This window comes from Propithecus coquereli, unplaced genomic scaffold (assembly GCF_000956105.1).
Source record: "Propithecus coquereli isolate 6110/MARCELLA unplaced genomic scaffold, Pcoq_1.0 Scaffold34, whole genome shotgun sequence".
NCBI classification, from domain to species: domain Eukaryota; kingdom Metazoa; phylum Chordata; class Mammalia; order Primates; family Indriidae; genus Propithecus; species Propithecus coquereli.
The window spans coordinates 6,662,421-6,690,366 of NW_012149063.1; the positions used below are offsets into that span (position 1 = coordinate 6,662,421).

Sequence of the window (27,946 nt, forward strand, 5' to 3'; positions counted from 1 at the left end):
TTTTTAATTGAAAATTTCCACTCATCAAAAACATGAGAATAAAACTCACATTTTTAAAAACTTTTTATTACAGAAAATCTCAAATATATACCAAAGTAGAACAATATTAAAAACCCCACTGTAGTCATCACATAACTTTAACAAACAACTCTGAGACAATTTTGTTTCACATATAAACCAAACTGCCTACATTATTTTGAAACAAATCCCAGATATTAACATTTCATCCATAAACATTTCAATATGTACTGCTCAAAGATAAAGAACTTACATTTTTAAAATCTCTCACCATGTTATTCTTAGAATAAATACATGAAATCTAGAGGGTTAAAAAAAAGACTTCGGGGCAAGTCATTTAATTCTTCTAAATTCCCTCGCACGCAGGCAAGACTAAATCTAAAGTCCCTTTTGCTTCTCTTAGTTTTTCTCCCCAACAGGTTGGTTTCTGAGATGCAATTCTAAACATCAAGGCTCTTTAAAAAGCTACTAATTTAACACAATTACACGATTGGTAGTTGTATGAGATAAAATAAAATGAAATAAAAAAATAAACTAAAAATAAAATCCATGCATCTCACATATATGAACTAAATTATTTCAAAAGCAAGCAGGTAAAATTTACATTATATTATACATTACCATACAAATCTGTTTATTCTGTATCTATTACTGATATGTTAGCTCATCCATTAAAAAAACACAGAAAGAAATGATTGCTCAATTCCAAAAGGAGAAAAACGTATTAACTATCATATAATACAAAACAAAGGAAACAAGCAGCAATTTAAGGGAGGCAGGAAGCAGGAAAGGCTACAGGAATCTGTGCTAAGCCTTGAAAGATGTCAACCGGAAGGTTACTCTACTATTCCTTTCTGTTCCTAAAGTGCTGTGGGGGTTCACTATTAATATGCCATTTACACGTTATATTAGAATTATCTGCATGGCTGTCTAAACTAATAGTTCCCAAGGGGCAGAAGGGGGATTTTGTCTTCCAGGGTACATGTGGCAATGTCTGAAGCCGTTTTTGTCACAACTGGACTGGGGGTGGGGAGAGTCGGTAAGAAGGTACTATCAAGCATCTAGTGGGTAAGTCAGGGATGCTGCTGAACACCACACAATGCAGAGGACAGCCCCCACAACAAAGAATCACCAGGTCCAAAATATCAGTAGGGCAGAAGTTGAGAAATCCTAGTCTAACCTGTTAGATTATGAGCGACTTTCCTGCAAGAAATATCGTATTTGTCTTTTATCTCCAGTATCTGGCACACAGCTCTATACGTATCTGTACACTCAACAGATCTCAATATAAAGGCAATGGAAGAGCCAGTAAAGTTTGTTGTTGTTGTTTTTGGTGATACAGGGTCTCACTCTGTCACCCAGATGGAGTGCAGTGGTGTGATCACAGCTCACTGCAACCTCCAACTCCCAGGCTCAAGCAATCCTCCTGGCTCAGCCTACCAAGTAGCTAGGACTACAGGTGTGTACCACCACACCCACCTAATTTTTATTTTTTGTAGAGATGGATTCTTGCTATGTTGCCCAGGCTAGTCTCAAGGGATCCTCCCACCTTGACCTTCCAGAGTGCTGGGATTACAGGAGTGAGCCACTGCACTTGGCCACCAATGAAGATTTTAAAGAGGGCAACAATATGACCTGTGCTAAGGGAAGATGAGTGATGTAAAAGGATATAGTGGAAAAATGTCTAGTGTCTTCTAAAATTAAAAATGCGTATGTTCTCTAATCCAGGAATTTTGCTTTTAGATGTATATAATTCAGATATGATATGTGCTCTAATGAAAAAAACAATACATCTGTATAAGGATATTCACTACTACATTATTTAAGATTGAAAATATCCATCAATAAGGATCATATTAAATAAATTACAAGAAATCTGTTCAATAGTGTTATTGCCATTTCTAAGAAAGATAGTTCTATACTTGTAATAGCAAAAGAAATTGAACATAAAAATTTTAAATTCAGGCCGGGTACAGTGGCTCACGCCTGTAATCCTAGCACTCTGGAGGCCAAGGCAGGTGGATCGCTCAAGGTCAGGAGTTCAAGACCAGCCTGAGCAAGAGTAAGACCCCGTCTCTACTAAAAAATAGAAAGAAATGATCTGGACAACTAAAAAAATATATATAGAAAAAATGAGCCGAGCATGGTGGTGCATGCCTGTAGTCCCAGCTACTCGGGAGGCTGAGGCAGCAGGATTGCTTGAGTCCAGGAGTTTAAGGTTGCTGTCAGCTAGGCTAACGCCACGGCACTGTAGCCCAGGCAACAGAGTGAGACTTTGTCTCAAAAAAGAAAAAAAATAAAAAAATAAATAAAAAATTTTAAATTCAGAAGAATGGGATATAGTATGATATAATTTCAGGGAATGACAGAGAAATATATGATAATGTTTATAAATGTATCCTTCCACCAGAGATATTCTACATATTTAAAAAACTGGTGACAATAGTTAATTCTAGAAGGGAGGAATCAGGGGTTAAGGAGAAGAGACCTTTTATTAATTATCATTTTATACCTTCTGAATTTGTGCCTTGTACAGGTATTGCTTATTCAAGAAATAAATACATTTAAAAAAAATTTTTTTAATGCACTGGAAAAACAAAGATTAGAGGCATGGAAAACAGATTAGATGTTTTAATAGTAACAGCCAGATTAACAAAATGAGAATGGAGAGGAAAAAGTAGATGGCAAAAATATGGCAGACACAGAATCAAAATGACTCGGAACTAACTAACAGGAAACAGCAGAAGAGTTACTCCTGGTCCTGTACTCCAGCAACTAACGATAACTGGAGAAAAATCACAATTGTGCTAATTAATTCAAGCAGGCACACAATATTGCTAAAATTCTACATCTCACATTTCACTTTCCAATTCTCTCAGATGACCATTTCACACCTTCTTCCCTCTCAAACTTCTAACACCTGCTCCCACCACCTATCTAAGCTTGATTCTTATCAAAATAGGAAATAAGGAGCAATCAGACGAGAATTGCCTTATCTTCCAATCAACGTATCTGCATCTGCAAAGGTCCATCCCATGTCCTTCCCCTGTTATAACATCATTATCCCCATTCCTGTGCCCAACCTCTAAACCCATGTCCTGTATTTCATCTTGCTTGCCTTCTTAAAAACTTTCCTCTATTATACTTTCTCTTCTGCATCATTGATTTCCTATTCCTTATTATTCCCAGGAAAAAACCCTCCCTCAACCAAGTCTACCTCCAGCTACCATCTACTATTTCAATGTCCCTCCTAACAGAAAAAAACCCTTAAAATATTTGTCTGTAATTACTGTCACTACTCCTCTTTTCTCCTTTTAAGTCATTCTATTCAGGCTTTCCTCGCCAGAACTCCAATGAAACCACTTGTTAAGAGTCACCAAACACTATTCTTGCTAAATCCAGTATCCCATTCTCTCTTATGTATCCTCTCCACAATACTGTATGAAAAGGTAAGCACTCTCTCCTCCTTTCTTAAGCAGTCTATTCACTTGGCTTCCAGGATATACTTGGCTCTTGTGGAAGCTCCTTCTGTTTCCTTTGCTGGCTTCTCCTCCACTCTTCACCCTCTCACTGTTGGAAATGTCCTAGGACTCATCCCTAAGGCTTTTCCTCAGTTTTGGATATTTTAAGTTTCAGTTCCTCAATTTCTATTTGTTTCTTTTACAAATCTGCAACGTCATTTCACTATAGTTTCCAACTCTCTGTTAAAAATTTTTCAAGTTTGGTATTATCTCCTAGATCATAGTTAACAGTTGTTATAGTCTGTGTTTGATAATTCTAATAATATGTGTAGTTCCAATGGTCTATTTCTATTGTTTCTGCTGGTTCTCACTCAAGGTGTCTCTTCTCCTCATATGCCTGGTCATTACCTTTGATTCTGTACTAGACATTGCATTTGAAAAATCTGGAGAAATAATTTGAGGCTCAGAATACTATTTTCCAATCTCTTCTCAATCTATATTATTTCCCTACTAAGTAATTCTCAAACCAGCTGCATGTCAAAATCACTTTGGGACTTTACAACACAACTTTCCTAGGCCTCATGCACAGCAATTAAATTAGAATTGAGAGGAGGGTGAACACAAGTTGTTAGAATTTTTTTTACAAGTTTCCTGTAACATTCTACCATGCAGCCAAAAGTTAAGAAGCTATGACCTGAATGATTTCATCTGGTCACATCTATATACATTAATGACACCTTAAATTTGATCTCCAGCCCAACTTGACCACCAGATTCTGATATCCAACTGTTTACCTGAACCATCCGCTTGGATACCTAATAGGCATTTCAAACTTAAAACCAAAACAAAATTCTTAATTCCCTCTTTACTCATCATTACCAGCCTAGCCAAACTCATTATCCTCTTTTGACTATACAATCAGCCCTTCATATCCACAGGTCTGACATCTACAGATTCAACCAACTGTGTGGATCAAAATATTCAAAAATTAAAAAGCTAGTAATATAATAAAAAATACAAATTTTAAAATACAGTAAAACATCTACTTATATAGCATTTATATTAGGTATTACAAGTAACCTAGAGATGATTTAAAGTTTACAAGAGGATACGTGTAGGTCATATGCAAATATTACACCATTTTATAAAAGGAACTTAAGCATCTGGGGATTTTGGTATCCCAGGAGATGCGGGTGGGGAGTCCTGGAACCAATCCCTCATGGGCACCAAAGGACAACTGCATTACTCCTTCAGCCTGGGCTTACTCTGCCACAGGGATCTGCCAGAGTGATCTTTTTAATACATAAATCAAATTACGTCACTTCCCTACTCAAAACACTTCTATGTCTTCCTACTAAAGGTGAAATAAAATCCAAATTCCTTACCATGGCTTTTATTATCTGGCCCCTGTCTATTTCCAGTCTCATTTTCTAACACCCCTCATTCACTAAGTTCTAGCCACCTTGCTCATTCCCTCTTCCTGGAATACTCTTTCCTCCAGAAGTCAGTATGAAAGGTTCCTTTCTCAGTGTTCAGATCTGTAGTTCAATTTCATTTCCTCATAAGGAGGTATTTCCTAACCATCTTATCTAAAATAACCACCATCCTCCATGGTTTTTCCACATTCCCTACTTTTCCGTAACTCTTAATTTTCTTCATAACACTAATTATTCAAAATTATTATATTTGCTTTCGTCTTCACCCACTAGAACACAAGATTCATGAGTACGGACTTAGTCTTTTTTCTTTTTCACTGTTGCAGTCAAAGAACCTAAAATACATTGCCTAGAATACTGTAGTATACAATCATGAGTTGTTTAATGATAGGGATATATTCCGAGAATATGTCATTAGGTGATTTCTTCACTGTGCAAACATCATGTACTTACACAAACCTAGATGATACAGCCTACTACACACATAGGCGTAGACTACATAATATAGCCTATTGCCCCTAGGCTAAAAGCTGTACAGCAAGTTACTTTACTGAATACTGTAGGCAACTGTAACACAATGGTAAGTATTTGTGTATCTAAACATAGAAAAGGTACAGTAAAAATACAGCATTACAATCTCATGGGACCACCATTGTATATATGGTTTGTTGTTGACACAAATTTCCTTATTCGGTGCGTGACTATACTCTCAAACATTTGTTGACTGAATGAATGATGACTGACTAATCTAGGTTGCTGGATGATGGTACTTTTATTCATCATAGCAGCACTTATGGAAATTTATAAAAACAGTATCACATGTTAAGTATCCTCATAAAATAATGTTGGATACAAAAAGTGTTCCCAAGAACCACTAAAAGGACAAGTTTAGAGAACAAGCTGTAATAAAGGCCTCCTCTTAGAGTAAAAGTAATATGGCATTATAGAACAATGTATCAAAGAAAGCATTCTGATGAAGATCACATATGAGGTTATTTCTGTTGTGTCCATCCAGCATTCTAATTTGCATTCTTGTTACTGACTATCCTAATGGGTAAATTTGGTTAAATATTAATTGACTATACTATTTCAGAAAACAAGAAGTATTTAAAAATACACACTGAGCAGCCATTTGGTGAAGATGCATTTAATGAGTTAGTTGAACTCTCTTAAGATTTAATGTAACAAATCACAGAACTATATCAGAACAAGTAAGTGGTTATAGTATTTACCAATGTTAAATTACACAGATATTTCAGATTGCCTGATGCTTGAAAGTATCATCATCAAGGATGAATCTCATGGATCTGCGAACACTATCTTTCCACAGAATACTAAGAAAATAACAAGTGTGACCAAAACCACATTTAAAATGATTTTAAAGATCACATAATGTATGCTAGATCTTCTAGTGAAAGAAAATACAATTTAAAATTCCCAATTTCTTCGACATACTGTTGCCACTGCATCACAAGACTTGTAAATCAATACAAACTAAATTCAAAAACTAAACTTCAAACTTTTTAAATTATTTTACTCAAAAAAATCTAGTAAGAACTTACGTGTACTAAGACTCAACATGACCAAACTTAACAGCAAACAAATGGTAAAAATATTTGTGGTGCATGACAAAAGGTTAATATCCTTAACATATAAAGTGCTTTGCAAATTAGTAGTGAGGGAAAACAAGCAAAAAACATAAAAGGCAATTTACCAAAGAAACACAAATAGCCAATAAACAAACTCCACTGTACACTACTTGTGAGGTGAAAGTGAAAAAAGGCAAATAACATCTTAATGTCATTATGAAAATAGCTCTGACCTCACAGTCCTCCACCTAAGGGTCTCAGGGACTCCCCACTCCCCCACATCCTCCCCCTGCCCAAGAGTTCTCAGACCACACATTGAGAATCACTCCATTAGTATTTTGGGGTAATATTATACAATGTCTGGGATTTGGTTCAAAATAACCAAGTAAAATTTTAAATGGTAGGAACAGAGGAAACAAGAGTAGCCGGATGTTAATAACTGCTGAAACTGTGAGCAGTAGTTACACACTCTGCTTTCATATATTTTTGAAATTTTCTATAATTTATTTTTAGTTATCTATATTTTAGTATCAAATTTTCAATTTTTTATCCATTTCTATGATTGGCATTATTTCCTCATTTCCCACTCATTTCCTCAGGATCCATTTTTTTCTACTTAATCCTTCAGTAGTTAGTTCAGTACAAGTTTTTGAATAATGATAGTTTAAATGTCTTCACAAAACCCTAACTCTTGAGTAGTGGTTTAACTACATATCGAATTCTGGGCTGCTGGTTATTTTTCTCAGCACTCTGTGAAGATACTACTCCACAATCTTCTGACATCTGTGTGGCTGAAAAGTTGTAGGTCTGTTATTTATTTGTTAGTCTTTCTCTTTCTGTTAATATTTAAGATAGGATAACATCTCTGTTATGTCTCTGCAATTTTAGTTTACATCAGAGATGGACTTTTTACTTACCTAGATAGTAAAATTTTGATCTGTACTGTGTTTCTTCAACACAAGAAAATTCTCAGTCATTACCTCAACAAATATTGCTTCTCTTCGCATTCACTCTATTCTTTTTCTAAAATTCCCACGCTGGTGGTTCTCAATCCATCCTCCATGCATCTTAAATGCACATTATCTCTGTGTGATATTCTTAGTAAATTCCTCAATACACTACTTACTATTCACTTTTTCTTTTCCTAAGTCCATTCTAAAGGTTGTCCTGGGTTGCCCCCAACCCCAAATTATATTTCCTCTAATCTAAAACACACTACTATCAGTAAAAAGGAAAAAACACTGCCAATTAATACATTAACTGCCATGTCAGTTGTATTTAACTCAGGCTAGTTCTGAGCCTGGGGCCTCAAGAAGCATATGTAACTCACATGTCTCTTCACCTTGGGAGCTGCAAGAACTATTTTTCAAGTTGCATATAACTCACAGGCAGAAAAAAATAAAAAATAACAAATTTTTCATTAAATTAGAAAAGATTGGTTTGTTTTCAAAGTTTTTATTCTATTTTTGTAATAAAACACCGTGGCCCCAAGGAAAAAACTGTTTTTTCTAGTGTGGCAGTCAAAGTCAATTGACATGCCTTGGACTGCAAGATGTACCCTAAAGGTGCACATTTCAAATGCAAGATGCATATTTCAGAAATGTGTGGCTTAGAATCAATGAAATATTTCTCATATCCAGGATTTGATTATTGTTCATATCCTTTTTTTTGTTTCACTTCTTATCTATAGAAGCTATTGCTTATTTTATCTCACAATTATACTGATTTTAAAGTCTTTAACAGATTGTTTTATCTTTCTTTAATCTGACATAAACTCATCTTCTAATTGTTAATTTACCAACTACCTTTCATAGATTTTGCCTTCACCTTCATTTTGGAATGTCAGTTTTCAGCTCATCTGAAGTACAATTTTTTTCTCTTTCTCTGTATTACAATTCTGTGTCTAGTATTTTTGCAAGCCCCTGAACTCTTATATTAGATTTAGCAGTACTGACTCTATCATAAATCCATACACTAACAGCTGAATGGTTCAGATGCTCGTCACAAGATAGTGCTGATGTCCTCCTATTTCACTGTATCCTCTTCTCATCTCTGTAAATCTTCATTTAAACCATACCTTGGGGTAACAAAAAGTAACCTTTTTTTGTAGCTCCCAACTTTAACAAAAAGGAGCTCTACTCCAGCCCCGGGCTTCAAAGGATGACTCTAACTCTGAGCTCCTCTTCATGTGGGGTACTTTTTTCTATATTAATAGATAATTAAATAGGATATAAGTCCTGACCCAAATACTTAACAAGTATAGTAGTCCCCTCTTATCTAAGGTTTTTCTTTTCATGGTGGTTTCAGTTACCTGCAGTCAACTGTGGCCCAAAAATATTAAATAAAAAATTCCAGAAATAAACAATTCCTAAGTTTTAAATTGCTCACCACTCTTAGTATGATCAAATCTCATGATTGTCTCTCTCAATCCCACCTGGGACATGAATCATCCCTTTGCCAGCCTACCCACACTGTATAAGGTAGCCACCCATTACTGTATAGGAAAAAACACAGTATATATAAGGATTTGGTACTATCTGAGATATAGTTCTATAATCAGCCAGTTCTGACAAGTGATCCCTTAGATAAAAATCAATAGATTTACCTTTTACCTTGTTAGAATCACCATTAAAAATGTTTCTGAAGACATTTCCTCCACTTACCATAAAAAAAATACTTAATTCAAGAAGGTTAATATATTTACCCCCAAAAGGAAAAAATCTTAAATAAATATAACCAAGAAAAGGAAGAAAAACACAATATTGATGTAAATTAAATAGCAGACTGCCAAGGCAGTATAGTATAGAGGGAAAATAACAAAGCTTAGTTGTGAAGCCTTGGGCCAGTTTCTTTCCTATCCAACTGTTAGAATAATAACAAGATTAATGTAAGAAAGAATTATATGAGATAATATATCTAAAAATACCTAAACAGTACCTGACACTGTAGGAGCCTGTAAGAGATCTCTCCCTTTTGCCCATTAGTATTTAAATAAATAGAGTAAAAAAAAAAAAAATCCAACTTTTATAGCACTTCTATTTTCTCTAATTAAAAGAAAAAAAAAATACATCTACCAGTTTGTCCATAACAGGTTTCCATATCCAGTTTTCCATGGATAATGGGGAATTCTAAACATTAAATTGATTGTAACCCCAGGTACTCAGACGGCAGAGCTGGGATTACAAACCCAAAAGTTTGAGACCAGTTTAAGCAACATAGCAAGATCCTGTCTCAAAATAAATAAAAAATAAAGTAGCAATGACTTCTAGAATTCCTTCTTCCTACTTCAAACATCTGACTACATTTTAAATATACCCAGTCTTAAAGGATAAAAGTGTATTTAGATAAAACAAAATCTAGCAGAGGACTAAAGTTTGAGAGATTGAATAAGTCTTGGCTTAAATTTTGGGGAAATTTTCTGACTAGAAAAGATGCTGGAAAGACACATAAATTCATACTTTGCCTGTTCTGACCCAGTTTCAAATACACAGCAATGACAGCAAAGTAAAAATAAGATGACAAAAACGTTCTCTAAAACAGCATGAATTTTTCAGTGGACCAGAGGTGGATAGATATATAAGGAGTGAGTGGGGTTGCAGTTTGGGGCCTGATGGGCTACATGTTCCAAAGAAGATGGTGGTTTGGCTCCTAAGGGTTAAAGAGTAATAAAAGTACTCCACAAGAAAAGGGGCCCAGAGTCAGATTTACTGCTTAAAAAAGGATAGAGTAGGGCCCGGTGTGCCTGTAATCCTACACTTTGGGAGGCTGAGGTGGGAGGATCAATTAAGGCCAGAAGTTGGAGACCAGCCCAGGCAAGAGCAAGACTCCCTCTAAACCACCCCCCAACCCCCATCTCTACCAAAAATAGAAAAATTAGCTGGGCATGGTGGTGTGAGCCTGGAGTCCCAGCTACTTAGGAGGCTGAAGCAGGAGGATCACTCAAACCCGGGAGTCTGAGGTTGCAGTAAGCTATGATGATGCCACTTGCCACTGAACTGTAGCCCAGGCAACAGAGTAAGACCCTGGTAGGTGGGGAGGCTGGACTAGAAGTCATTTTTTTTGTGAGCCCTAGTTTAAAAAAAAAAAAAAAAAAAAGTCCCTTCTCTTTTATTTTGGAAAATTATTACATTCATTTTATACCTATCAAAAATAAAAATGCAGTAATCCTAGCACTCTGGGAGGCCGAGGCAGGCGGATTGTTTGAGCTCAGGAGTTCGAAACCAGCCTGAGCAAGAGCGAGACCCCGTCTCTACTAAAAATAGAAAGAAATTAATTGGACAACTAAACATATATAGAAAAAATTACCTGGGCATGGTGGCACATGCCTGTAGTCCCAGCTACTCGGGAGGCTGAGGCAGAAGGATCGCTTGAGCCCAGGAGTTTGAGGTTGCTGTGAGCTAGGATGACGCCACGGCACTCTAGCCCGGGCAACACAGTGAGACTCTGTCTCAAACAATAAAATAAAATAATAAATAAAATAAAATAAAATAAAATAAAATAAAATAAAAATGCAAACCAAGGATGTCAAAGTTTTAATCATTTTCATCTGGGCACACAACATACACCTAAAGATTAAAAATCTTTTGCTCATTTTTTGGCGAGAAAAAACTTCTTGAAATAATTTATCCCCCTTCTTGCCAATTAAAAAGATAGTACAGTACACTAAGAGAAAGTTTTCCTAATACTCAATATTCCCCAAATAAGAATTTTCTAATTTTTATTACTAAATATGCTATGTACCATCTAGCACTTTTATTTCTCATTTGCTTTAACTTTTACTTTCTCAAATTCTTTTCCCATTCCTTTAAAATTGGAACAAAATTCAAATTTAATGGCTTTTTGGAATATTTTATATTATGCTTCCTGGCCACCATTTTATAAACTAAATAACCACTTTAAAAATTCCATTTTGTATTTATTCATATGATGTTTCTATTTGGTAATATTTGAAAACAAATTACTTCATAAATCACTTGGTGCTTTATACCAACCTAATTTCATAACCAACATAAATCCACAAAAATCACAAATTTTCTAGAAATGTTTTCCTAACATGTATAGAACTCCATAACATTAGCTTTGCATAAGTGTTAAAAACGAGTAAAACTACCTGTTATGTCTTCAAAAATCTGTCACCTTACCAGTAGCTGTCAAACTTCTTGGTCTCAGAACTTTTAAATTCTTAAATATTACTAAGGGGTCCACAAAAAACTTCTGTTCAGGTAGGACATGTATGTATGTATCTCTCAATATTTACTGTATTAGAAATTAAAAGATATATTTACGTACTATAAACAGAAATCTTAAACTTTTAAATTCATTTAAAAATAAATCTATTACCTGTTTCCATAGATTAACATTTTATAAAAAAATCATTTTCCAAAACAAAAAAAGTTTAATGAGAAAACATGTTTTGCATTTTTGCAAATCTCTATAATGTCTAGGTTAAAAGAAGACATTTAGAGTCTCGGATGTGCTTCTGTATTCAATCTCTTGCAACATGTGGTTTGGCCTGAAGCATTTGAAGAGTATCTAGTCTCACGAATATGTAGCTGAATAGCCTTTCAGCCAATTGTGAGTATTCTTCTTTGATACCAAACTTGACAAGTGGCAGTTTCTTAAAGGTCAGTATGAATGTGGAATCTGAAACCTTATCTGTAAATTTTCTATACTGTTATTGGTCTATCTTGCACTTTGAATGGATCTTTTACCCATGTATGATTTTGTAACATGATGAGTTGACCATCTGAAAACTACTGGTTCACTGAGTTATATTTTCCAAGTGATGGCACATGTCATTATAATACAGTATCAAAAAAATCCAATTTAAGGCCGGGCGCGGTGGCTCACACCTGTAATCCTAGCACTTTGGGAGGCCAAGGCAAGAGGATTGCTTGAGCTCAGGAGTTCGAGACAAGCCTGAGCAAGAGTGAGACTAAAAATAGAAAGAAATTGGCCAAACAACTAAAAATAGAAAAAAATTAGCCAGGTGTGGTGGCGTGTGCCTGTAGTCCCAGCTACCTGGGAGGCTGAGGCAGGAGGATCGCTTGAGCCCAGGAGTTTGAGGTTGCTGTGAGCTAGGCTGACGCCATGGCACTCTAGCCCAGGCAAGAGAGTGAGACTCTATCTCGGAAAAAAAAAAAATCCAATTTATCTCAACAGAAAAATATAAATATTAAGAAGCCTCATAAAACAGCAAAGTTCAAAAATTTTTTTTTTAAATTTAAGAAAAAAGCATCAAGCTCATGGGAGTAGATTTAAATTTTCCAAAATTCTAATTTTCACTGGAAAGCTCAAATTTCATCACTGGTAGCAAATACTTCCAGGTTTTTTTCCTTTAAGTGACATGCTCACTTCATTTTTTTTGAGAAAATATCTGTCTCTTGAATGTATTAATCTCAAATACTATAGTTTGTCAGTTGTTCTTTCAAGTAAAAACATGTTTCATGAAAACGGAATCTAGTTCAGCTTGCAGAACTACACAGCAAGGGAAAAAAGTGTTCTTCAAAGACAATTATTTCAGTATGCAGCAGAAATGCTTTATTAAAAAAGTACACTTCCCACTTCATCACAGAAAGTATTATTATAAAGACATGCAGCAGGAACTACAAATCAAAACCACAATGAGATATCACTTTATCCCCACTGGCAAGGTTAAAGATGGTCAGTAACAAATGTTGGTGGGGCTATAGCAAACTTGGAACCCCTCAACCATTGCTGTTGAGAATGTAAAATGGTGCAAGTCTCTTTGGAAAAACAGTCTGGCAATTCCTCAAAAAGTTAAACATAGAGTTCCATAAAACCCAGCAATTCACTCCTAGGTATATACCCAAAAGAAAACATATGTTCACACAAAAAACTACTTACACAAATGATCACAGAATTATTCATAATAGCCAAAAAGTAAAAACAACCCAAATAAATGTCTATCAACAGGTAAATAAAATGTGGTACATCCATACGATGGAATATTATTCAGCCATAAAAAGGACTAAAGTACTGATACATGCTACAACACAGATGAAACTTGAAAACATAATGGTAAAGAAGCCACACACCAAAGGCCACCTATTGTGTAATTACACTGATATGAAATAATAATAGGCAAACCCAAAGGGACAGAAAGTGGAGTAGTGGTTACCAGGGGCTGAGGGGTGGAGGGAAATGAGTGACTGCTAATGGGTATGGGCCTCTTTTCGGGGTGATGAAAATGTTCTAAAATTAGACAGTAAAGATGGTGTACAAGTCTATGACTATATTAAAAACCACTGAGTTGTATAAAGTGAATTTTATGGTATGTGACTGAGATCCCAATAAAGCTATTATTTTTTTAAAAGATAGGCAGCACTCAAGGGTCAAGATTTAGGAAAAAAAAATAACTATTTTCACTGGCTCATCAAGGTCATTTCTGAGGGAAACTGGAATTTTTAACTGCAAGTGTATGTCTGGTCATGAAGAATACAGCAACTACTAACATAGTTTGTAGTATGCCACTGCCTTGATTCAGGCTAAGACACAAGCAGTTTTATCCACCATCAGTGAAAGTGTCAACACAGAAAAAGGTAAATAATTTCTTAGTATTATTATGAAAAGTAGTTTGACATGAAGGATCTCTAAAGGGGTCTCAAGGATTCCCAGGGATCCACAGATCACACTTTAAGAACTACTGCTGTAAACCACAGCTTCAGGAGACTCTTAACACAATTAAAGGATTTCCAAATACAATTTTTTAAGTATACATTATAAATTTCTCAAGAGAATAAAGGCAATCTTTAAATGATGATGGGAGTTATTTCGGTTAAGTTCAATTCAAGTGATCCAATTAAAGAGTCTGGAATCACTGACCCAGCGGAAGATTCTAAAAGTACAATCTCCACAGAAACCCAAATACAAAGTAGAATTAAAGTAATAACGTTCAGGATTTAGTGCACAACTAAACATTCAATAAAACATTATCTGGACAAATAACATTAACAGGGTAACAATGATACTATCTCTTTTTAAACTTTATTATTTAATTCTTACATAATATTCAAAGACTAGACTTCTGAAATTTCTACCCACACTATCAATAACTGTATCTAGCACAGCTAAGTTTAGTGTCCATGATCACAAAATCAACCAATTTTAGGTCTGGAAGGTACCCTAGATATAGTTACCTAGTCCAATACCTTCACTTTACACAATGAGGAAACTAAGTTTATAAGAGAAAAATAACTTGGCCAAAATCACACCTAGCTAGTAGCTTAGACAGCATAAAGTAGTCTTGGCTCCCAGTACCATGTTTTCACTAGGCCAACCTGATTCTCCAACCAATATAAGGCATAAAATGTTTAACTCACATTACACCGAGGCCAACCAAGACACCCTACCTGCCAAATAAAAATTTTATAATGCTTAACAATACCAATCAGATATCAAAATGAATGTAAACTTGTTAAGGAAAAACTACAAATGTAACTGGTATAGTAGAAAAATGAATCCTTAACTTCAAAAACTACAAACTTTCAAAGAACAATCTGCAAAGTACTTTGATGTCTATTTTCATGCAAACATAAGGAAATGGACCATCACCTTTAACAAGAGCCAGATACTGATAAACACCTAAAGTAAAAAATTGCCCTATATGTTATCACTGAACTTATTTATGGCATAAGACAAGACTCACCTGCAGGACTGTCAGCATTCTCTCCTGGATGTAGCTGTATACCAGTAGAATCTATAGAGTTTACTGTAACTGTCTGTAGATTTGGCAACTGACCAGTGCTTAGACTAACTGGCGTTGAAGTCAAGGCTCCACCTGCCGCAATCTGACCAAGTGTGAGTGTCTGAACAGGCGTCAAAGTTATTTGTTGGGCAGCAGTATTCTGTATTTGCAAGTTCTGCAAGTTCTGGACCCCTTGCACTTGAAATGTTTGCCAGGTTATTTGTCCAGAAGGGGTCACTGTCTGTGCCTGAATTAAAAAGGTTCCAGGATTCAGCTGCAACTGAAGATTTTGCAAAGCCTGTTGTGATATATTTTGACCACTGGCTTGCACACCATGGATTGTCTGTGGTGTAATACCTTGCACAATTTGGGCTTGACTGGTTGGCTGCTGCGACTCTTGAAGTTGTAGATGTTGTACAACAGGCTGTGCTGTAGAAACCTGAATATTCTGAGCCTGTGTCTCTTCAGAAACAGGCGACTGGATATAATTTCCCTGAAGATCTGAAGAATGGACTTGCCCACTAGACGTAGTCAAGCTATTTGTATTTTGTTGTAATATACCTGTACTATCTATCGTAACAGGCAACTGTGATGAAGAGGATGTTGGCACAAATAAATCTGTATCAGTATTAGTTTCATTAATATCAGGAGAAACCCGCTCACCAGTCCTTTCTGAATTGTCTGAACTATCCATAGCTTGTCCTGTGTTTATCAAATGTCCATCAGCATTAATGCCTGCAGTCATTGTCTGAGAACTGCCTGAGAGTCCCAAAGAATCTAGATCGACACTATTGATTGGTACAAAGGTAATATTTCCTGGCAGACCAAGAGGCACATTAGCAACTACTTGGGTTTGGCCAGGAAAAGATGAACCACCAATTGCAACTCCCTGAACCTGGACTTGACCAGTCTGTGGTATGAGATTCTGAATATTAGCAGGAGGTGTTCCAGAGGCAAGTAAGGTTTGATTAGAGCCAGGAATGATCTGAATTTGACTGCTTTCTTGATTTATACCCCCATTATCTGAAGAGCCTGTGAAACCAATCTGAACCTGCTGACCATCTGTTGACTGAATCTGTGGTATTACTTGATATTGAACATTGGACACTGTACCATTTGAGGAATCTGATCCTGGTGCAACTGAAAATATTTGTTGATTCTGCAAATTCTGAAGGGGAAGAACATACTGCCCACTCGAAGTAGCAGAACTTGGAATCTGTACTAGATTACCAGCTTCATCTTTTATAGTTGTAGGTGTGGCTGACAAAACCTCCCATCGGTTTGGTGCTCCTCCTAACTGTGCAGAAGCCAAATCACCTGTCTGGACGAAGAAAACAAAAATGTTGTGATATATTTGTGGTATATTTAAACCAACCCTCAAAAACCTCTAAAAACTAGTATAAATCCTACTACCCAAAGATATAAGTTATCTTAATACCACAATAGAGTTCAAGAACAAAAGCATTACTATATGAACTACAATAAATACCAACTTCCAGTTTTACTTGTTATTGTAAAGATAGTCCGTCCTATCTGAGCAAGGGAAAAAAATCTCAATCAGAATGTTCTGTTTTATAATCACAAACTGATCTTCTGATTCTACATCTATGATCTCTAATGCTGTACAGTTAAAGAAAAAAAAAGGTGGAGGTGGCTAGAAAAGATCACGAACAGTTCAAACCAAACATACCTCAACTACTGGACAGTTCAAAAAGTATACAACCCACTAAAAATCTGACTAAATCAGGTGCATTATATCTGTGCACAAAAAAAAGGACCATTAGTGAAGTGTATTAAGTCACTGAAGTTAGAAAAGCAAGATTTGTATAGCATTGCTATAAACCTGAAATCAAATTATTAAAGCTACTCTTTTATGGTGTGTATTAATGTACTCTACAGTAAACTCAGGGCTAGGGCTATGCCATTAGCAGGCTATCAAACTCTTTACTTTTCCCATGAACTACTAGAAAATATGAGACCTTAAAAAAACTTAATGAGGAAGGTTACTGCCCTGTGACCCCATGGTAAATTAGCCCCATCTAAGAGGTTTTTCTAGAATCTAAAAGCTGAAAGACATAAGCTGTGGCTTTACCTATTATTCTATTTTAAATCTCCAGTAGAATGCCAGGGATACACATTTTACATTCTGTGGCCTGCTAAAATCTCAAGCATCATCCCCATAGGCAAGACTGGAAAAATACTAATACAGAAAAGCAGAAAGCAATAGAATTCTACATGTCAATGTCCAAGGGTAGATTTTTTTAAAAGGAATAACAGTAATGTCCTAACATTCAAGATTTTCTTTTATATGCCAAGTACTATGAGAAGGGTTTATAAGATTATGTCAATTTACCCCCTTAAAACAATCCTATCAGGTAGATGTTAATATTATCCCTGTTTTCACAGATGAGAAAATTGAGGAACAAAATCACACAGCTATCAAATGGCTAAGACCAAGATTTAAAACTAGGCTAAGCCTAACTCTAAAACCCAGGCCCTTAAACACCAGGCCCTTGGACCATATCTGTCCACCCCCTCAAGACCAGGGGTCAAGACAGAGAATAGACCCCGTATGATTTACTCACCATCAAAATAAAGCCAGCCCTATCCTATTTCCTTCTAGATCTATCTGTGATTTTCTATAACTCCACGTATCACTAGACAATCAGAATATAAGCATATCTAGGCCAATATTGTCAACCTAGGATCCATGACTAGGCATCAAGGAATCTCTGAATCCTCTAAAACAGCATTTTTGAGAAAGTGCAAGTAGGGAGGGAGGGATAATCCAGGGTTTCACAATATCATCTATTCTCAATTGGGGATCTGTGACCATAAAACAAGGTTAAGACAAATATGGTTCTCCCAACATAAACACCATAAAATTTAATTCAAAAATTATAGAACCAAACGATCTTAAGTTTCTTAAAGAAACTCAGTACCTAATTTATATATAGACACTCTTGAGAACTATACACGATATTTTAATGGATAAATCAGTTTTAGGACTCAAACATTTGAACATACCTGCCAAGGTGAAGTAAGGAGATTTGAGTAGACCCATCAGATACATACTTCCTGCCTTCAAATGGTTCACAATCAATCCAAGTAGACATACACATACATGCTAATACAATGTCAAAAGGAGGATATACTACCTGTATGATCGAACACTATGTGGGAACGCAGAAGACTGAAAAAGATTTCACACAGAGATATCTGAAGCAATATTAGAGTGAAATATAAGATTTTACTGTGGTCAGTTAGAAAATAGAGCCATAAAGGTATAGAAACAATAAAATCACAGGCAAAAAGAAACCCTAAAGAATGCGGTTTGCAGTTCAAGAGAGGATCCAGAAAAGGCTCATATGCATAGAGAAAAGTAATGGGAAACAGCACTAAACATTTTTATCAAGGCCTGTAATGGCTTTGTGGATCCCACTAAACTGGACTTTATCCTGCAGATAGGGAAGGAAAGCTATAAAAGGTTTATAAGCAAGTGAGTGGTGCAATCACATCTGTGTTTTATAAAGATAAACTAAGGTCCAGTAAAAGAGACTGAAAGAAAGGAGGAAGAGACTAAAGGCCGAGAAGCCCTAGGACCTAACATAAATCCCTAGGCCTGAACTAAAACAGTGATCTGTCTTTTAAATACAAAACCTAAGTTAAACTTACTAAACTCAAATTTTAAAATAAAACACCAGACATTAAAGTCACATATCATTCTTCACTCTGATATAGAAATTATAAGCTTAAGTCACCTTTCCTAACATTACAGTAACAAATGTCTCATTTCAATCTTTTGGCATGTTAAGTAAACTAAAAATATCTACATCTATACTTTATACTAAAATCTGTGCTTTTGTATGCCTAAAAGCAATCCTTATCTTCTTAAGGTTATTGTTCTTCTGAAGAATTGATTTAAATTTCTTATGACCAACATTAAATTTACAATTATTCAACATTTATCAAATACACTATGTCAGACACAAATTAATTTTACAATACTGACATTTTGTTCCTTTTCCTTTCTTTAAAAAAAAGGAAAACTCATGGCATCTAAAATAAATAAAGGTAGACATTCAGCCACCACTGAGCAGCTTTCTAGTCAAGAAAGTCCTTGATAATAACTAACTACTCAAATGACAAGTCTAAGTAAACATTGCCAAGTCACCCCCTCTCCAGAAGCTAAATAAAAATAAACTGTAGTACCATTTTTCCCAGCAATGCAGGCCATTAATTGAAGGAAAATCTCCAAACCTAGGACAAAATGATGTATGCTGAACTTTTTTTAAATAAACATAAGATGAAAAGCATATACAAATATCTATGAAGCACAAAGGTGAAAAAAACAATGGATAGTTTAAACAAAAGAATCAGGCAAGAAAAAGAATTTTTTAATGTACTAAATTTGCAGTTTCAAAAAATTTGCTAAATACTATTTTTTTAATGGAATAGAAAAAACACACTAAATCAGAAAACTACCAGCTTTGATGATTTAAGCTAAAACTATTCTTGGGGGAGAGAACTATATTACACTAGAAAGGAAAGAACTCAGAACTGAGTTCTCATCCTAGCTAAAATTGTGGAAATGTACGCGATTTAGAGCAAGACTCAATTTCCTCGTGTTAACAATGGGAAAAATATTATTGTGCAGGGTCAAGAAAATGTTAAGCTTTATAAACTATAAAGCACTGTGCAATCCCAAAGTATCATTATGATTACTAAGAATATGAGGACAGATTTAAAAAATACCCATTAGACGCCTAGCACAATTCCTGGCACAAAGATCAATATACTTTATTGAATCAAAAGTAAAGGTATTTTCAATCAAAGTAAAGGTATTTTACTTTAAAATCATTGCAAACAAAATGACAGAAAGAACATATCAATAAAATTAGCTTTGAGGTATTAGAGCCTTCTATGAAGAAGGTTAAACCAATTTTAAACTTATTTCCATAATTACACAATGAATAAGCCCCAAATATTTCAAAACTACAAAGCTTTCCAAGCCCATTAATTTCTAAAAGAAATACCATCAGTAACATACCACTAAAAGAGATAAAGCACACTAAATACCAAATGGGAAAGGGATAAATCAGAAAAGCATCTGGGACCAAAAAAAAAAAAGTTTGATGTTAGGCTATAAAAAACAATATATAAACAAAAGAAGAGAGACATAAAAACATACATTCTAGGAGAGAACTAGTATTTGGTTTAGAAGCAAGATAACCCCTCTGCATAAGCTTACGAACTAAACAAAAAACCCACCAGTGTTTCTCTCAGTAACTCTAATATTCTTATTGGACAATTAACAAACAAGACACCATCTAACACGGATGTTGGCATTAGCATAGTAAAAAGTTGTAACTAAAGGCACTCTAAGTTTCTCTATACATAAACACATAACCACACGGTGAAAAGGATCATAACCTACTATAGCCCTGGGGGTGGGGGCACCAGAGGGTGGCACCAGCAGTGACACTGCTACAGCAATTCATTACAAGGGCATTCTCCAATACAACTGGACATAAAAATAGGGGTTGGGGGATTAGAGAGGAAAGAAAAAGAGGGTATATCTTCTTAGATAATACCCGCGGAAAGGGAAAAAGAAAAAATTCACACCACTTATTACATAGCACTTGGAAAGGATTATATTAACTTCTCAGTTCCCACAAATGGCTTTATGGAAGCCAGAAATAGGCAAGGAAGGAGTATAACTGGAAACAAGAACAAGTGTGAAGCTAAGGTGGAAACAAACTAAGAACCATTCTTAGGCAAATATTCAAGTTTCTTAAAATCTTCAAGGAACACTAATAGAACTCAAACATTTCAAATAAAAAAAAATTTACCCTACCCAATGAATTAACTACAGTAATAACAGGGTAGGTCTTATCTTAAGCAATGGCAAAAATGACCTTTTTTAAAAAAACAAGCTATTATTCATTTTTGTAGCTCACCAACATTTATATGCTAAATTAATGAACACTAAATTTACAACTAAATCAAAGATCGGGCAATGACTTTCATAATATGTTGTTCACTTTATTTCACTGAAGTACAAATGAAGTAAGTAAATTAATAATCCACAAGTTTTTAACACACAAATGTGAAGCAGATGAGTTAACACTTGCATAAAGGTCTACTTTATTCTATTTCCTGGCTTTCTAAAATTAACCACACAACTTTTACTAATAAAGTAAAAAGGAAGGCCAAGCACAGTGGCTGGTGCCTGTAATCCTAGCACTTTGGGAGGCCAAGGCAGGAGGATTACTCGACGCCTGGAGTTCGAGACCAGCCTGGGCAATATAGTAAGATCCTGTCTCTACAAAAAATAAAAATTTACCCCAGCGTGGTACCTCACACCTATAGTCCCCAGCTACTTGGGAGGCTGAGGCAGAAGGATCTGCTTGAGCCCAGGAGTTTGAGGTTGGAGAGAATTATGATGGTGCCACTGCACTCTAGCCTGGGCAACAGAGCAAGACCCTGTTTTCAAAAAAAAAAAAAAAGTGACAAAGGAAACTTGCTATAAAACCATCTTTGGGAGTCCATGTTGTGGGACATCACAGGTGAGACTAGTTTGCAATTAGACATCTTCAGCACCGTCCTGAGGATAACGAAACGCCCTTGGCCAGGATCTTTTACAAAAAAAAATTCCAAATTCAAAACCCAAATATTGAAAGCAAATCTTTAATGTAGCTTACTGGCCTCTCAAGGCCCTTTTAATCTTAAAATACCAAGCTAAACTGGCATAAAGTTGAACTATATGTATACATTTCCATTTGATTTTAAACAGAACAATGTATCTGCAACGTGGTATCCTGGAATAGATCCCACAACAGAAAATGGACATTAGTGGAAAAACTGATGAAATGAGAATAAAGTCTGTAGTTAGTAATATCACACCACTGTTAATTTTCTACTTTGGACAAATGTACCACAGTTATGTTAACATTAGGGGAAGCTGGGTGAAGGGTATGACTCTCAGTTCTGTATTTCCAACTTTTCTGTAAATCTAAAATTGTTCCAAAATACAATTTAAAAAAAACACAGCCATAACCTCTGATTTCCAGTAATTTGAGTAATTAAAATAAAATTATCTAGCACATTTTAAAAGGAAAACAACTCACAAGAATTTCTTTCACTTTCTAAGGTGTACTGAAAAAATGTCTTAAGTTCATTTTTGAACTGGAAAAATAATTTTTCTATTTGCTAAGGCATATACAAAAGCCAGTCTTACCAATTTTACTCAAAGTGAAAAACCTTATACACAAGTACCAAGCATACAAAGAAATGTATGTTTTGAGGGGTTTTTGGCAAAACTGTATTTTCATTTTACTATGACTAACAAATTATGATGTATTTGATTGATAAATCTTAGATTTATGACATTGATTCTAGTTCACGTTCAGCTGGTGGGAAATGTGCTGTCAGTAGTGATTTGGTAATTCAGAGAAGGCGCAGAAGAGACATGGAAACAACTTCCCTACAAGTATGTGGCCAGAGTTGGCTAAGGCTGGAAACTCACATATATATGTATGTATACACATTTTTCGCTCATAACTTCCTTCTTCACTCTCCCCTCCCCCATCTGTAAGCTGATATCTGAACTTTGTAGACTACATTTACAAAAAATTTTTTCTTCTATTTGAAATACAAAAATGCAAGTAGAAGCAATCTGCTTTTCAATTTTACTTGTGCAGTGGTTTCTCAAGATAAACAATTTGTTTTGGCACTCTGGGACCAAAGGGATACATTTCATAAAAAAGGTCTACCATGTCCTAAGTTTGTTTAAAAATAACAATTATGTCTCTCACAACATAATTTTATGCCTTTACATTTGAGCTTACAAAAGCACAACTAAGACATTAAAACTACTCACATCCCCCGGAGTATAATTGGAAGCACTAAAATTACAAATATAATATTTACTAATAGTTTAGCTTAACTTTTAATGCCTAAGCATACTGTTTTCTGCAGACTATACCGAACTTTTCTGTCTAGTGACTATTCAAAATATCACTACACAAATCAATTCCTATAATCCACCACAAAGAAAAGATTGAGAGGGGTTTCAATTATATTAATAGGTGAACACACACGTTTAACACAACAGCAAAAATTCAAACAAATGTAAAACTCACAATTAACAGGCTAAAACCTATTCCCTAGCTTATTTGTATTAAGCCTTCATATAACATAAGCCAGCTCCTCCCCTTGCTTCAGACACTGTAAAAGCATTACAAAAAGAATCCCACCACATCCTATCCCACTAACAGTCATAATAAAGTAAAAATAGAGTTTTGCCAACAAAATTCAAATGTAAGTATGGTATGTACTAGTATGCACGTAAATACAATTCATTACATGTACTTTTGTTTCTAACAGATATTCATATTCAATTTCAAAAGCTGAAGTGCTAAGTAACTTCGCTAATTTCAACGGTCGCTAAACGTTTAATTTACCCCACTTCAGAAAACTTACTGTAAATTTTAGTAACCTGCAAAAACTAAAATTCAACAATTTTGAATGTCACTAAAAAAGCACTCAAAGAGTGTTCACTTCTGCACACAAAAGGGTAATTCCAAGAATAAACCCTCATTTTTCTTATAATCTACGACTTAAATCAGTAAGATCTGGCAACTTCCAGCAGAAAAAGCTCCAGGTTCAAAAATACGAGACACTGCCTCTGTAGTTGATACTATCTATGGCCGACAGGCTGTGCTTGAAAATTTTGCAGTGTTCAAGCGAAGGAGTTTTCAGCACTGACATGAATTGCTCAAACATCCATTTTGGAGTCCTTTACCCCCGCCCTCTCAGACTTCATTTTGTAGAAAATTTTGAGCGAGGTGCCGCAGTGACAATTTCGAGAAAGCCTGGGCTGGCTCCCGACCCAAACAGGGATGCGAAAAAGCAGGAAAGGGCGCCCCGGGGCTCGGCGACCGGTCCGTTTCGGGCTAGCGCGGGCGCCGGGGAGGCCTTTTGGGCGGGCGCGCCGCAAGCCCGGGATGGCGGGCGCAGGGCCGCGGCGGGGGCGGGCCGCGCGCGGGACTTACCGCTCCGGCGGCGGCGGGGGCCCCAGCGGCGGCGGCCGCCTCCTCCTCGTCGTCGCCCGGCGATGGCGGCCCTATCTTGCTGCAGGTAGCGGCCAGCAGAGCGAGCGGTGACGGCTGAGTGTCCTACCCCCGATGGGCGGGTTCAGAGAGGGAGACAGGGGGAGGGGGTGGCGGTTAGGGTCGGGCCGCGGCTCGCACAGGAAGTGCGACTCGGTCCTCGCAGGCTGCGCCCGGGCGAGCGCCAGCCCGCGCTCTCCTCCTCCTCTTCCTCCTGCCCTGGCCTCCGGCTCGCGTCCCCCCGCTCGCAAGCACCCCGGCACCCCGGTCCGCGGGCAGGCGGGCGGCGGGCTGCGCGCCGGGCCTCCACCTTCCGCCCGGAACCCACCCCCGGCAGGGCGCACACACTCACACACGCACAAAAAGGCGGCGGGCGGGGGAGCGCGGGCGGGGTCGGGAGCGTTGGCGCCTCGGGCGGGCAGCTCCCGGGGCGGGGGGAAGGGAGGGGAGAGGCGAGGAGGGAGGGGAGAGGCGAGGGGAGGAGAAAGCGGCGCGAGGGGGGGAGCCGGGCCGGGGCTCAGCCGCTCCTCACCTGGGCCGCCGCCGCCGCCACCGCGCCGTTTCCGTGCTGCTGCTGCTGCTGCTGCAGATACTCTCCGTGGCCGCCGCCACCGCCGCTGCCGCCGCCGCTGTCCACGTCCAAGGCAGCCATTTCCTCTTGTTTCACGGGCTTTTCGGGAGCTGCAGGCACAGCGCGGGGGGGGGGGGGAGGGGGGGGGGGGGGGGGAGGGGGGGTGGAGGAGAGGGAGGGGGCCCGCGGGCCGAGGCGAAATTACTCCGAAAGCCCGGACTCAGGCCCCTTCCCCTCCCCCACCCGCCCCCCGGCGGCGGCTCCCTCCTCCCCTCCTGCTGCTGCCCCCGCCCGCCGCTGCCTCTAACCCTCCTCCTCCTCCTCTTTCCCTCCTCCTCCTCCTCCCCGCGCTGCCCCTGCCCCCTCTCCTCTCCTCTCCTCCCCTTTCCCTTCGCGCCGCTCGCTCTCACTCGCGCTCGCTCCTCTCGCACCGTCAGTCACTCACACACGCCCGCCCGCACACAGGGGGATGCGCTCCCGGCGGACCGGGCCGCCCGCCCTGGGGCGCGGCGGGGAGACGGCGTTGCTGGGACTTCAGGGGTGGACGGTGGCTGGGAGGGAGGGAGGCGGAGGGGAGTGCGGCTTTCTGCCTCTCACAGACACTCGGTCGCACACACGGGGCTGGGGCCGGGACAGGCGGCGGCGGCGGCCCCAAGCTGGCTGTGGTCGGCGGCGGCAGCGGCGGCGGCGGCAGCAGCAGCAGCAGCAAGGGTTGCTCTCTCTCGACTTTACGTACCGGTCATAGTGTGTTTAGGGCACCTCAGGCGGGGCTCCCCGCCGCCTTACACATGGTGAGGAGCGAAGGCGGCGGCGCCGGGAGAGGATGCGGGAAGCGGCGGCGGACACGGCCGGAGCGGTCCGGGGATTTTTTTTTCCTATTTTGATTGACTGTGCGGGAAACACAAAAGGTGGAGCCTCCAGCCCAAAAGGGGGGAAGAGGGTGACAGCCCGCCCGGAACTCCCGCCCCTCTTCTTCGCGCTCATTCGCCACGACGCTCTCCGCCGGCTGTGCTCATTGGTCCAGATGCATGTCCGTCGCTCGCCCAGGCGGCGCGCTTCCTGTTTGCCCCCCGGGTGGAAGGAGAGAGACAATGAGCGACCGTGGCGGTGTAGGTTCCCGAGAGCGGCTACGGCTTGCCAGTTACCCTGCTGTGCCCGCCTCGTTCGCCGGCTGCCGCTGCCAGGCCCAAGGCGCAGGCCTCCTCCACTTCGCAGGCGCTAGGAGCAGGCCTCGCCAAGCTGTGGGGGAGCTGAGCTGGGGAGGAAATCCGTCCCCGGTAACTCCGGCTCCACTCGACGCTTCCTCCATCCCAGCGGCAGCCTTGGCCCGATCTCCCCAGGGCCTCGCGCGCTCGGAACCGCCGCTTCCCTGTGCTGTCAGGAGGCCGCCACCGCTCAGCCCCGGGGCTGCTGCTGCGGCCGCTGCTGCTACTGAGCAAACCAGACCCGCCCCACGAGCCCGGGGGGAGGGAGCTGGTATTGGGGGAGACACCCCCTCCGAGGCTGGAGGAGGATTTTCTCTCACACACATTCAGCTCTCAGATTCACAGAGCCATCCCGTTCCCATCCCCCTTAGCCCTGAGTTTCCAACTGGTCTCCCGCTTTCACGTACCCTGGAGGCAGGCATTTAAAGCAAAAAAGAAATCTCAGGTCACCTCACGTACAGGAGGAAAGCTTTAATTCTGGCCAGTGACACCAAAACAGGGACTTAAAAGTATATTTCATTTTATATGTGGTATGCATATGTACTCAATGGAGGAGAATCGTTTTAAAAAAAATCGGTCACATAATCATTTTGCTGCACAAACATATATTACCCTCTTCTTGATTCTCTTGGTACCAAGTCATATGTCTCCTGAGAAAGCCCATCAACAATTGCCAATGTTTTTAAAGTAGTGAATCTCAGTGAAGTAGTTTTCTATCTTGGAACGTTTTCGTTCTACTTTAAAATCTTGTTTTATTTATTAGATTAGGTTAACACTCCTTCCCTCATTGGCATCCTTGATATCTTACTGTCATCCTGGGAGAAAATGCTCAGGTTTTATGTGCGTGTTTTGCCAACTAAGAGACATCTCTGCCTATTACCTTTAGGTGTAGTTGCCAAGAAAGAGGCTAAATTTAAGAGATGGGAACACTGTCCACAATACCCCTTTTATTAGAAATCTGACTCAAATAAGAATCAGTGTTCCAATTACTGTGATTATTGTGTGATAAGTGTAGTTTTGCCGGGGGGATGATGTAGGGAAGTCCAGGCACTTGAACTAGATTTCGTGTGCGCTAACTAAAAAAATTCTTAATCCTTTTGTGAGATACTGAGTTTGCATCCCAATTCCAAAACGCTTACACTTGCCAACTATGCTCATAGGACCAAAAATACTGTATAGTTACTTGACTCTTAATTGTACAAAAGATCAGATTTCCAGGGAATTGACCTAAAAACCACAAACATGGCCAAAACAAGACTCAAAATTCTGATCCAAGAATAGGGTTGATCTCTTCCTATATTATAGTAAGTACTTTGGGTCTCATGTTTGACCAGAAGAATCGTTTTAAAAATTTAATAGTATAACTGATATACTATTGTACACTTAGATTTTTAAAGGAAAATAAAAGAATAAGCTGATTGGGGGGATAGAAAAAGGGATGGGTGGCTTGAAGAGCAAAGCAGAGATGAAAGCAAGTGGAATGAGAGAGTGGAAGGGAAGTCAAACTATTAATCACTTTTTGCCCTTACCTGGATATGTTAGCTAGAAGCTAGCTCTTTCCCTAGAAAGGATATTTCAAGCATTTTCAGATGTTTTTCCAGGAGTGGAGATATGTTTTATGGGTCTAAGTACACTATTTCTATGCCCCTTTTGCAAAACATTAGTCCAACACCCATAGAAAGCAAAGTCCTTGGCCACAGGAATGAAATTCATTTCTTAATCAATGCCAATTGACAAATGAAGAAATTGTCAATTTTTTTTTGGTCCATGGACCATTCTGACATGCAGAAAACAGTTCTAATCTTTCTGAAAAAGAGAAAATACCTACCTGAACTAACCATTTTGC

At 38.6% G+C, this 27,946-nt stretch overlaps 1 protein-coding gene across 2 annotated transcripts in view; it reads right to left on the bottom strand.

Moving 5' to 3' along the window:
- The window catches only part of SP3 (Sp3 transcription factor), a 58,109-nt gene extending 31,939 nt beyond the window's left edge, over window positions 1-26,170 (bottom strand). The window contains exons 1-4 of one of the 2 annotated variants that reach the window (XM_012650793.1): window positions 25,632-26,170; window positions 24,857-25,005; window positions 24,268-24,381; window positions 15,173-16,532 (exon numbers count right to left, since the gene is read on the bottom strand). In XM_012650793.1, the coding sequence (XP_012506247.1) occupies window positions 15,173-16,532; window positions 24,268-24,381; window positions 24,857-25,005; window positions 25,632-25,638 (1,630 nt within the window). In that variant the 5' untranslated portion in view covers window positions 25,639-26,170. Of the gene's footprint in view, window positions 1-15,172; window positions 16,533-24,267; window positions 24,391-24,856; window positions 25,006-25,631 lie in introns of both variants that reach the window. The other variant, XM_012650792.1, reaches the window with a different exon arrangement.
- Window positions 26,171-27,946: the final 1,776 nt, after the last annotated feature.